This window comes from Berghia stephanieae, chromosome 9 (assembly GCF_034508935.2).
Source record: "Berghia stephanieae isolate SIO BIC M18660-M18661 chromosome 9, UCSD_Bste_1.3, whole genome shotgun sequence".
In the NCBI taxonomy this organism is placed as follows: domain Eukaryota; kingdom Metazoa; phylum Mollusca; class Gastropoda; order Nudibranchia; family Aeolidiidae; genus Berghia; species Berghia stephanieae.
Window position 1 is genome coordinate 46,273,751 of NC_088368.1, and position 12,500 is coordinate 46,286,250.

The 12,500-nt window shown below is 40.6% G+C and overlaps 1 protein-coding gene across 7 annotated transcripts in view; it reads right to left on the reverse strand.

Moving 5' to 3' along the window:
* Window positions 1-12,500, reverse strand: part of LOC144980350 (CCN family member 1-like) — an 81,905-nt gene that overhangs the window by 916 nt on the left and 68,489 nt on the right. For all 7 annotated transcript variants that reach the window (XM_078928017.1, XM_078928018.1, XM_078928022.1 and 4 more), the window contains 4 exons: window positions 10,818-10,964; window positions 9,835-9,984; window positions 9,147-9,370; window positions 481-645 (listed from right to left, as the gene is read on the reverse strand). In XM_078928017.1, coding sequence (XP_078784143.1) covers window positions 481-645; window positions 9,147-9,370; window positions 9,835-9,984; window positions 10,818-10,964 — 686 coding nt within the window. The remainder of the gene's footprint in view (window positions 1-480; window positions 646-9,146; window positions 9,371-9,834; window positions 9,985-10,817; window positions 10,965-12,500) is intronic.

Below are 12,500 nucleotides of genomic sequence, written 5' to 3' on the forward strand. Positions count from 1 at the left end.
TATGTATGTCTGGGTGGGGTCCCTGACCTCCCATAGTGTGCAGGAGGTGCTCTGGCTGTGTCTTCTATCCCCTTATGTCTGTTTTCTGAGGGGGTTTTTTTGTCTTTGTCTTAGAATGAGATTATTTGCTTTTGTTTTGATCTGGTCGGAGTCCTTCACTGGGAGGGAAACAGTCAAATGTATTGTTGTTTGAGATAATATTGTTTTCCTTGTAAATCATCTCTCTATTGTGAACTGTTGTATTTATTACGCAAAGAATCGATCTAACGTTTTTGAGAGAGATAGATAGAAGAACTTTTTACAGTCCCATTTTCTTCCTTTTTACTGGCGCTGATATGACATAAATGTGTTGCAAGCGTCGTCAAACCCTTAAAAGCAAAAACAAAACAAAAACATTTTTGAATTGTTTTGTTTTTGGTATGTATTGTGGGTTTTTTTTTTCTGCTTGTTTTGCTTTGTTCTGTTTTCCGCCAAACTTACTTGGAACTCGATGGACTTTGTCCTGTACTTCCTGGGGTAGCAGCACGCCCCTTCTTTGCAGTTTGTACAGAATTTAGGCTTGTATTTCTTCACCGATATACAGTCCTGGAATCGGATGTATTGCTTGCTGGCAGATCGGGTGGTGGGCGTGCACTTGTCTCGGCCCTGGTGGAAAACATGGGAAAATATGGAAATTTCCATGGATTACAGGAAAATAGAATCATTGGGAGATACGGATATATTCGCGGATTGCAGGAAAATACAAACATTGGAAAATATGGATATGTAGCCATGGATTAGAGGAAAATTGAAACATTTGAAAATATGGATATATCTTTGGATTGGAGAAAAATAGAAACATTGGAAAATATGGATATGTTCGTGGATTGTAGGGAAATAGAAACATTGGAAAATATGGATTTGTTCGTGGATTGTAGGAAAATAGAAACATTGGAAAATACGGATATAGAGGGGGAAAAAAGAATATTTTTTGATATGGTCTTGTGTTCCAGTGGTATGACACTCGCCTGTGGACACGTGGATCCATGGTTCGAGTCCCGCTCTGGGGGCGCATGTTGAGTTATTGGAAAATATTCTTTACTGACGGTCTCTCACCACACTCAGGTATAAAATGGGTACCCGGTTGGTAGCAGGGTTGGCCGTGTATAAAAATAAGTGTTAAAGCGCCTGACATACGTCAATGTACTGTCAAGTTTTGCTGTTGGCTTGGGACAAAGTGCTTTGAGCACATTTATTGGTTATTGCGCCGTATAAAAGCTAAATATTTAATGCAAGAATCATTTATGGATACTTATTAAGTAGTAAGGGGGCGAAGTGGCCGAGTGGTTAAGGCATTGCAATGTAATCAGGAAGGTCCCGGGTTCGAGCCTCGATTCGGGCACTTTCGTTTTTTTTCCTTGTGCAAGATCAGTAACCCCCAATTTGCTCACTGTGACAACATGGATGATTCCTGTTGACATCAGACACCTTGTTTGATGAATTATCTATATTCCTTCGTGGAATGCCTCGGCGACGGGATCTTATGATGCCGTGACGGAAGGGCGTCATTTTTTATTTTTTATTAAAACAAAAAAAAATTGATTGTAAAGCCTTGAGGCCAAACAAAGTTGCAGCTTATCCCAATTTCTGCAGCGTGAAACACACGGTCACCAAACAATCACATTGGTATACCACGCATACACACGGTCACAAAACAATCACATTGGTATACCACGCATACACACGGTCACAAAACAATCACATTGGTATACCACGCATACACACGGTCACAAAACAATCGCATTGGTATACCACGCATACACACGGTCACCAAACAATCGCATTGGTATACCACGCATACACACGGTCACAAAACAATCACATTGGTATACCACGCATACACACGGTCACCAAACAATCACATTGGTATACCACGCATACACACGGTCACCAAACAATCACATTGGTATACCACGCATACACACGGTCACAAAACAATCACATTGGTATACCACGCATACACACGGTCACCAAACAATCACATTGGTATACCACGCATACACACGGTCACAAAACAATCACATTGGTATACCACGCATACACACGGTCACCAAACAATCACATTGGTATACCACGCATACACACGGTCACAAAACAATCACATTGGTATACCACGCATACACACGGTCACCAAACAATCACATTGGTATACCACCCTTACACACGGTCACAAAACAATCACATTGGTATACCACGCATACACACCGTCACAAAACAATCACATTAGGTATACCAAACTACCGCTGTGTGGCAGGCGAATTTGCCGTGATCGATCAAAAAGTGGGGTCTTAATATCTGTCTCTCTCTCTCTCTTGAATTAAACTTTATTTAATAAAAAAAGGACAATATTATATTTCAATATCTGCTCTATAAGATGAGCTAAATATTTAAACTATTCAAGCTATGTGAACTTTTTAACAGCTATTCAAAAACGCCCTCATAAAGAGATCCGATTGCAAATTTTCGCTGTGAAAACTGCGTGCCGATCGACCGAAATTCGGGTCTCGTCACAAGATCTGCTCGCGCTAAAAGCTGAACGGACCAACAGCTGTGAAATCAAGTGTGGGAGAATCTCCTTTTAATGCCCTTTCGTGTGGTGTAATTTTTTCGTTTATAAACACAACAAAAATATTATTAAAATTTAACTGAATTTGCTCTATTTTTGAGTGAAAATTTGACTCTCTTAACGGTTAATAAACGGCGAAAAAATTACACCATTAAAATCTGCAGCATTTGAAGGCTATAATATCAAAAATCCAGCATGCTGGCTTGATTCAACAAATAGCGCCATCTTTAAAAGCAAAGCCTCTGTTTCCGCTTTCTCTTTCTTTCTCTCCTACTGTCCGACGCGTGAGTTGATAAACTGCCGGTGACCGAGACCGATTGTAAGTTGGAGTAACACAAACGTTTCCAAACATTAAAGCCATCTAGAATAGTCAAACGTATTTCATCAATTATGGACATGGACTTACTTGAATTATGTGGTAAGTAAATTTTATTGTTTTGTATTTTATTATGATCGGTGTAGATCGAAGCTTTTCTCTATCTTGTCTTATTCATGATACTGTTTGAGTTTGAGTTTGCTCCACTCACTTTTCTGAATTAATGATAATGATAATGTTTGTAACCGCTAGACAACTCGTGTTCATTCATGAAGGCTATTATTATTATTATCGGAGCCCACCGTTCGCTAAGAATGAACGTGTCATTATCACTGCTACTTCTAGATTCAGATGAGAAATAAAATACTGGTCGTGTCAGTGTCAGTGTCCGTCCTGACTACTAGACTGGTGCTTGTGATTGTGAGTCCTACTAGTACTAGGAAATGGAAAGTATCACACTATTGACATCTAAGTCTAGTTGTTTCTGAAATTTAGATTAAACCAAGCTCATTCATTAAGAAATTATTGATAATCTGAGTGCACATTGTTTGATCTAGACGTCTACTAATAATAATAATAAGAATAATCTTAACCGGACGGCCCCATTCTTCATCAGGTGTCATCAATGAGTAGTAGGTATCTACTTGTTTGTTTTTCAATCGTTTTTGTAAGATCCAGTTTCAATTATGCCATGATGGAACTATACTATAGTAACTCAAACTCCAGTTTAAATTTAACTTTTAACCTTTTACTGTATACTACTTGGTAGAAGGCTTGTTTTGATTTGATGCTATGGGATTGACTTGATTATGGTTGCTTGTTTATGATATGTTAGTATAGTATAAGATATTTTAGATTTATATTAAATTCTTGAATCCTGCCTATTTGAATTTGACAGTTGAGTTTTGATAGATAGTGTTGATGGTAATGAGTAATCATTTAGCGCGTTGAGCTTGTTGAAATACGGGGTAAGGCGGTGTATAGAAACTATTTATTATTATTATCACATCTCAAATAAGTTTGAACATTTTAATTCTCCATTTTCAGATGACGAACAAATGAGTCGTCTCAGGGCTTCATTTTTGATGAAGGGGAAAGGTCGTAGACCTGCACTGCCACTTGTGCAAGTGACAAACAAGCTGTTAGTCCAGCTTTATCATCTGCGCTTTGAAGCCAAAACGACAGTGTCTGAGGTAAGGTTTCTATGAATATATGACACATCTGTTTTTTGTTGTCACAGGCCACCATTATATTTTTTTGGATAAATATTGTAGTTACAAGTGACTGAGTGACATAGACAAGTAAAAGTCGTGTTTATGGCTCTCTTTATGATATTTAAGCATGCCTGCAACAGTCAGCAATTAGCAATGGGCAGTGTGCTGTTGGTATAATTAGCACTTGTTGAAAAGGTCTTTACTAGGTTAGACAAGACTAGATGTTTGCTATGGAATACAATTAAATTCTAAACCATTCCCGTGTTTTTCTCTCTAGCAAAGTATGTTCATTTTTTCATACCTAATCCTTATCTTTTTAAAAACTTATTGGATTCTGGTGTATTATCAAGGGTTATCTTTTTGTATAAGATTCTATTTTTGTTTTTTTTTTGTTCTAATATACTAATGCATTAGTTATAAGCCCTTCAATATTTTTTGGTTATTTTTTCCCTTCTAGGTGGAACAATGGTTCTCCAAGTTGAGTCCAGACTCAAGTTATCCAGTCAACAGTATCTGGCGGAAAATTTTGAAGGTTGTGAAGGCGGCAAAAGGGAAAGATAAAACATTTCTGAATGCACCTGTGGATCTTCACCACATCAGTGATGCCCTCAATGCCATTGGTGTAAACATGACGTTGGAGAAAAACAATTTTAAAAAGACTGTTGTGTCAAATGAAATTGCTGTGGACCTCGGCAATTTTCTCCTGAAACATGGTTATACTTATGGAGACTTCCATAAATTTCTAGAAAACATATTGCCTTCTCCTGTGATTTGCACGAGAGAGAAGTTACGAGGCATGTATCTCGCTGCAGATACAAAGAAGGGGAAGCTGATAAAAAGTATCAGCAGGGACCCAGCAGCACTTCAGGCATGGCTCAGGAAACCCTTCTTTCCCTGTCATCTGACGGAAATTCAATTAAACTCTCCTCCTGCCACAGCCACAAAGCCACCCTCATCATCGCCACCACCACCACCACCCCCACTGTCGTCTACTGTTGACTGGCCAGCACTGAGTCCTCAGCCAACCGTTTTATTTCCTTCATCTGTACTGCCATCATCAAGTCAACCTTCTACTTCTACTAAGATTCTCAGCTCACCACCACCGTCGTCTACTGTTGACTGGCCAGCACTGAGTCCTCAGCCAACCGTTTTATTTCCTTCATCTGTACTGCCATCATCAAGTCAACCTTCTACTTCTACTAAGATTCTCAGCTCACCACCACCGTCGTCTACTGTTGACTGGCCAGCACTGAGTCCTCAGCCAACCGTTTTATTTCCTTCATCTGTACTACCATCATCAAGTCAACCTTCTACTTCTACTAAGATTCTCAGCTCACCACCACCGTCGTCTACTGTTGACTGGCCAGCACTGAGTCCTCAGCCAACCGTTTTATTTCCTTCATCTGTACTACCATCATCAAGTCAACCTTCTACTTCTACTAAGATTCTCAGCTCACCACCACCAACACCATCGTCCTGCATTTCTATTGTATCTGGTTCTACCCCTCATCCTTCCACGAATATTAATTCTCGGAATGTGTCCACTTCTACTAATATTCTCAGCTCACCACCACCAACACCATCGTCCTGCATTTCTATTGTATCTGGTTCTACCCCTCATCCCTCCGTGAATATTAATTCTCAGAATGTGTCCACACCTGATTCATGTTCAGCACCACTACCATCATCGTCATTCACTTTTGGATCTGGTTCTACCCCTCTACCCTCTACATCTGTTGCTACTCAGAATCCAGCCAAACCTGAATGTACCCCTGCACCTATCACTTCTGTTTTATTGCCAGAATCTTTTTCAGATAGGCAACAGAAATCTGATATATTAGATGCTGTAATTTCAGATGGTGGGATATGTAAAACTAAAGATCAGTTAGATAGACTTCTGAATATTGGCACAGCTGAAAGTTTAAGAAATCAAATAAGATATAGAAAGGTATTTTTGGGTGAAAAGAATTTAAAGATAACGGGGACCATTAGCACTCTTTATGATTCTTTGTTAAGGTTGATTAATGATGATGAAGCAGATGCATCTTTTTTGTCAACTGCTGTCAAACGAAGTAGGGTTTCAGATGTTGATTAAATAACACTATGAGATTAAATTCAAGCTTCAGTTTAATTACAAAAACAGATAGAATGGACGTTTCAGGTTTCTCATTTGTCAACAAACAGGATGAACCAAACACTATAGATGATGAATGAGATGATGTGGTAGTGCCGTTAAGTTGAATGTGTTTGTTGGTAAAGGGGAAACACGAAACATCCATTCTTCTATCTGTTTTTATAATTAAATTGAAGCTTACATTCAATTTCACATTGTTGTTTATCGCTTCGAGTAGCAACATTTACATTATATTGATTCATGAAATTATGTATCTATTTCCATCACTTTACATTTGATCAGTGACATGCTTTGTTTAAACCATTGTTGTTTCTCATAATTATGTACCTATCATGTAGCTTTTCTGATTATTACATTTGTTTTATTTACTCACCATGTTTAGCGTCAAGCAAGACGGCTTTCTCTATTATTTCAACATTTTTAACACGTCTGAGTGTACTTAAACACTTTAATATGTTTTTTTTACCTGGAAGTTCATATTCATACAGGGAGTCCAATATAATATCTATTTCTATTTGAACATTTTATAAATGCATTTAAAATGTGTATAGTGGAGAGCCAATGATAACCCTTATACTCATACTGATGTTGGGCTATTCGACCATAAGAGCAATATTATAGTCCGTGTTTAAATTAATCTTTATAATTTATAGGCTATGTGGATATGATCAGCTTCCAGAGTCCGCGTATGTATAATCTGTTATTCGATATTATATTGGACTCCCTGTGTGAATACGAACTTCCGGGTAAAAAAAACATATTAAAGTGTTTAAGTACACTCAGGCGTGTTAAAAATGTTGAAATAATAGAAAGCCATCTTGCTTGCTCGCAACATGATGAGTAACAAGAGCGCTAAGATAGGTTTGCCCGGCGTCTGTGCATTTATATGCATTAAAGCGTGTCCTTATACCGTTGCCTTAGATATATAAACTAATATGTGTTAGGGCAGGGCGTTGAATTTTAGGCTGATTGTCTCAGAATATGTACGTATGGATAGGTATAAATTTTTCATGTTCATGGGTTGCATTGGATATTGTATGCTTTTGTGTACTGACTTTTTTGTCTAATTTTTTTATTTATTTATTTTATTTGATCGACTGTGCGCCACCAGTAGGTGCAGCATTAACTTCCATTATTGTGTTAGGTCGTGGTATGAATTTTTGACTTTTCCCCCTCTTTTGACATATATTTCTGTTGATTTTCGAGAGCTTAAATCTTGATTTCTTCTCATAACTCTGTTTTTGTCATTCTTATTGTGAAAAGGACGTAAAATTTGGATTCCCCATCCCTCAAATCATTTGTATGTGAAGTTTCATAGCCATATCTCATCATTTAAATTTTTTGTAGCGGAAACACTGTTTTTTTCTCAAAATGTCTTCCTTTGGCGATTTCGGCCTTTTTTCGAATTTTGAGACGTAAAATCTCAGTAATTATTGCCTCTATCTCTCTGAAAAAAATTGGGCTTACTGTATGGTGCCAGTTCTAAGGCTCAGATAAGTTTCATGCCTTAATTTAGATTACTGACGAGTCTGCAAAGTGCCGAAGATGGTACATCTGGCGATTTCGGTGAAATTATTTTTACGCGCGTCATGTTTTTTCTTGATTTTGATGCTGTATAGCAACTGAATTATACTAGGTGAATATTTGTTTGAGTACTTTTCTTATTCTCTATGTCCATGGCTTGCGATTGCTTGCAAATTATTCAATTTTGTTATTATTTTGTTTGTTTTGATGCACCTTAAACTTGCTGTTTGGTAGCATGTTCTGTTGGTGTACGAAAATTACAAGTTATTAAATAAATAAAAAATTCGTAACTTTTTTATTTGTTGTCCGATTTTAATCATTTAAAGACTGTTGTTCATGGTTTGACAATCTGTATTTGTTCAATTCAAAATAACAGCAGTTTTCTGCAGTTGAAATTTTAGTTTGGGATACCTAATCACATTGGTATACCACGCATACACACGGTCACAAAACAATCACATTGGTATACCACGCATACACACGGTCACAAACAATCACATTGGTATACCACGCATACACACGGTCACAAAACAATCACATTGGTATACCACGCATACACACGGTCACAAAACAATCACATTGGTATACCACGCATACACACGGTCACCAAACAATCACATTGGTATATCACGCATACACACGGTCACAAAACAATCACATTGGTATACCACGCATACACACGGTCACAAAACAATCACATTGGTATACCACGCATACACACGGTCACCAAACAATCACATTGGTATATCACGCATTTCCCGATATTTAGATGTTATGTTAGCATGCATGGCCCCCGTGTGGTGTCCAGTGTCCAGTGTCCGAGTTCCCTCAACAGAGAGGATGCAAGAACAGTCCACATGTATTCTCTCAGCACTCGGCCGCTGTGATAAGAAATACTAGATTCATAAACTCATTGGAAGGTGGGGTCGGGGGGGGGGGGTTCGTTTTAAAATTCTTGAACTTTCGGATCGGACGGTCCAAGGTTCGAGTCCTGCTCCAAGCGGCGCATATTTGAGTCCTTGAATATGGCTTTTTACTCTCATTCTCTCATCGTACTCGTGTGTAAAACGAGTACCTGGCAGTTAACAGCATTGTCTCTCTCCAACAAAATTTGTAAAATCGCCTTACAGGCGTCATGTCTCGTCCTACATGTTATGTATAGCTATTGTTGGCTGGGGACACCTTGTAAAGCACTACGAGCACGTTAAGTGGATATTGTGCTGTAAAAAAGATGATCGTTTAGGGGGTGGGGAGGGTTAGTGTGTAAGGCCTGTGGTTGGAATCCACACCCTCCATCCTAGCGTAACATCCACTATCCAAACCAGAAGAGAAATTGATGAAAAAGCCACGCACCAATGTCGCAACCTTGACCCCGCAAGGCCTCAGATAACACAGCTGTTGTTCTTCCCGGTTCTTGCAAGTTTCTCTGTCCACAACAAGTCTCAGAGACACGCCCACTCCGCACGTGACTGAACATGGCGACCAATCAGATTTAACTGCTCGACATGACGTCATTCCATAGGTGGGCTGAGAAGTCGTGGGCTTTACTGTGGTTGGAGGGCGGGTTGATGTCCGATCTGAAGATAAAGAGAATGGAGGGACTTAGTAAGAAAACAAAGCTCCTTCTCCTATCATCATCCTCCTCTCCTCCTCCTCCTCCTCCTCCTCCTCCTCCTCCTCCTTCTCCTCCTTCCTTCCTTCCTTTTCTTATTCTTCTTGCCTGGATGACTTGAATATTATTATTATTAACATCATCATCATCATCATCATTATCATTATAAGACAAATAATCGTTTCTAGGACCAGTCTTTGTCCCCAACCAAAATGTTCCATTTATTGTCCAAACTGGCATCTCTGGTAGGAGAGATTGGACACATTTCACGCCACTGATTACACAGGGCTCCAGTCTGTGTTCCACTCCAGCCATACTCACACCACATTGGACACATTCCACTCCAGCCATACTCACACCACATCGGACACATTCCACTCCAGCCATACTCACACCACATCGGACACATTCCACTCCAGCCATACTCACACCACATCGGGTTCTTCATGATCAAGCTCCCTGACTCCAGGCCCTTGTCACGTGACAGCATCTGACCTGCCGTGTCCAGTTTTTGACACGTCCATTCCCGACAACATTTGTTTTTCACTGCCATCAGTTTTGGGTCGTGGCACGTCAGTTCTGTGAGATGGACAGACGGGGAATGTGGGATTGGAGATGGGAAATTGGGGATTGGAGATGGCAAATGGGGGATTGGAGATGGCAAATGGGGGATTGGAGGTGGCAAATGGGGGGTTGGAGATGGAAAATGGGGGTTGGAGATGGCAAATGGGGGATTGGAGATGGCAAATGGGGGATTGGAGATGGAAAATGGGGGATTGGAGATGGGAATTAGGGGATTGGAGATGGGGAAATGGGGGAATCGAGATCGGAATTGGGGGATTGGAGATAGGAAAAGGGGGATTGTAGGAGATGGGAAATTAGAAACTTATATCAAAGACTACCTAAGTGAAGCAGTAAAGGGGTAAGGATTATAAAGAGTAAAAATGACTAGTATATTGATATATATTAGAATTATTCAAAACAAACGACGTTTCGACCCTTGACCTTTTTCGGCGGACAAGCAAAACACTATATTTAAAAATTAAATGTATTCTTTTTTCTCGCATATCTTCGTGTTTCATCTGCCTTCTGAAAAAGGACAAAGACCGAAACGTCGTGTGGTTTGTTTTCAATACAATACGTCTTGTCGATTCAAGCTGTTTGTTTTCCACTGCAGTGTTTTGTAAAGATGTTGTCACTAGGTCATACGGAAGTCCCGATAGCTCGGTAGAGGACTCTCCTCGTAACCAACGGGAACTGTACCGATACTGAGTTCTGTCAAAAAAATGTATTTCTCTCTAACAGTGATTGGGCAGTTGGGTCTTTTAATAATGGCCGAAAGCAATTTGCAATAGGCTAGCGTACTATCAAAAGCACACAAGGCAATGGCTAATATTATAATGAAGACCTACCCGATGGCTTGACACTTTCTTGAGGACACAAATTGACACATCCGTGGAAACCGTTCTGACAGCTGCACAGCCTAGAACAGCCCATGTAGAATTTCTCGCCGTCCTGGTAGAGGGCACCCAGCACGTCACAAGGCTGTTTGCCTTCACCTGGAATGAGTACAGACAGGAAGTGGTTAGATTGCACCCAGCACGTCACAAGGCTGTTTGCCTTCACCTGGAATGAGTACAGACAGGAAGTGGTTAGATGGCACCCAGCACGTCACAAGGCTGTTTGCCTTCACCTGGAATGAGTACAGACAGGAAGTGGTTAGATGGCACCCAGCACGTCACAAGGCTGTTTGCCTTCACCTGGAATGAGTACAGACAGGAAGTGGTTAGATGGCACCTAGCACGTCACAAGGCTGTTTGCCTTCACCTGGAATGAGTACAGACAGGAAGTGGTTAGATGGCACCCAGCACGTCACAAGGCTGTTTGCCTTCACCTGGAATGAGTACAGACAGGAAGTGGTTAGATGGCACCTAGCACGTCACAAGGCTGTTTGCCTTCACCTGGAATGAGTACAGACAGGAAGTGGTTAGATGGCACCCAGCACGTCACAAGGCTGTTTGCCTTCACCTGGAATGAGTACAGACAGGAAGTGGTTAGGTGGCACCCAGCACGTCACAAGGCTGTTTGCCTTCACCTGGAATGAGTACAGACAGGAAGTGGTTAGATATAGATATAGGTGACCCATCGTGAAGGATTGATTGCCACGGTAAGGCCCGAGATGATGGTGTCTTGTCGGAATCCTTGTTTAGGTGTGATAATGTGGCTTTGTGGTCTTGTGGAATGACACTCGTTTTCCAACCGGAAGGTCCTGGGTTCGAGCCTCGCTCGGCGCATAGTTGAGTCCTTGGAAAAGGCTCTTTATTTATATTCTCTCACCGTACTCATATGTAAAATGAGTATCTGGCCGTCAACAGCGTTGTCTTTGTCGAAAAAAAAAAGTTGTAATATCGGCAAATAGGCGTCATGTCTCGTTCTACATGTTACGTGTTACTATTGGTCAGGGACCCTTGTAAAGTGCATTGTGCATGTTTAGTGGATATTGCTCTATATAAAAGCTCACGTTTATAATGGGGAAATCGGTCAAAGGAAATGGATGCTTAGCACGGGGTCTTCCGACCCATCGGGACATGAAATAACGGTCGGGGAAACCAAGCCCTGTCGTAATGACTTGATGGGCAAGGGGGGGGGGGGGGGAACCAAGCCCTGTCGTAATGACTTGATGGGCAAGGGGGGGGGGGGGGTCAGCAGTATGGACTTGGCAATGCACCCGAAAGATACCTAGTTATGTTGCCTTCAGCACGCCACCTATCCCCAGCTCAAGTTGCGGCGATGTGCTGCGGCTGAGACCTAAGTTCCGGTCTTTCCTTGGAATAGACCCTGAGACAAATCTCCACAAGACGATGAAAACAAAAGGAACTTTATTGGGTTTTTTTTTTACTTTATTGATTTGTTTAAGGAGTTAACTTTTTACATGGCATGAGACAAGGTATAGATAGTGTGCGCTTGGCTAAGAAACTCACAACATTATCACCCGGAAATATAACGGACCAACACACAAACCTATGAGTGACCTTGAACGTTTATAGTCTGGTTAATACAGATTAGTGAGAATTACTCATAAACGTGGATTGCAA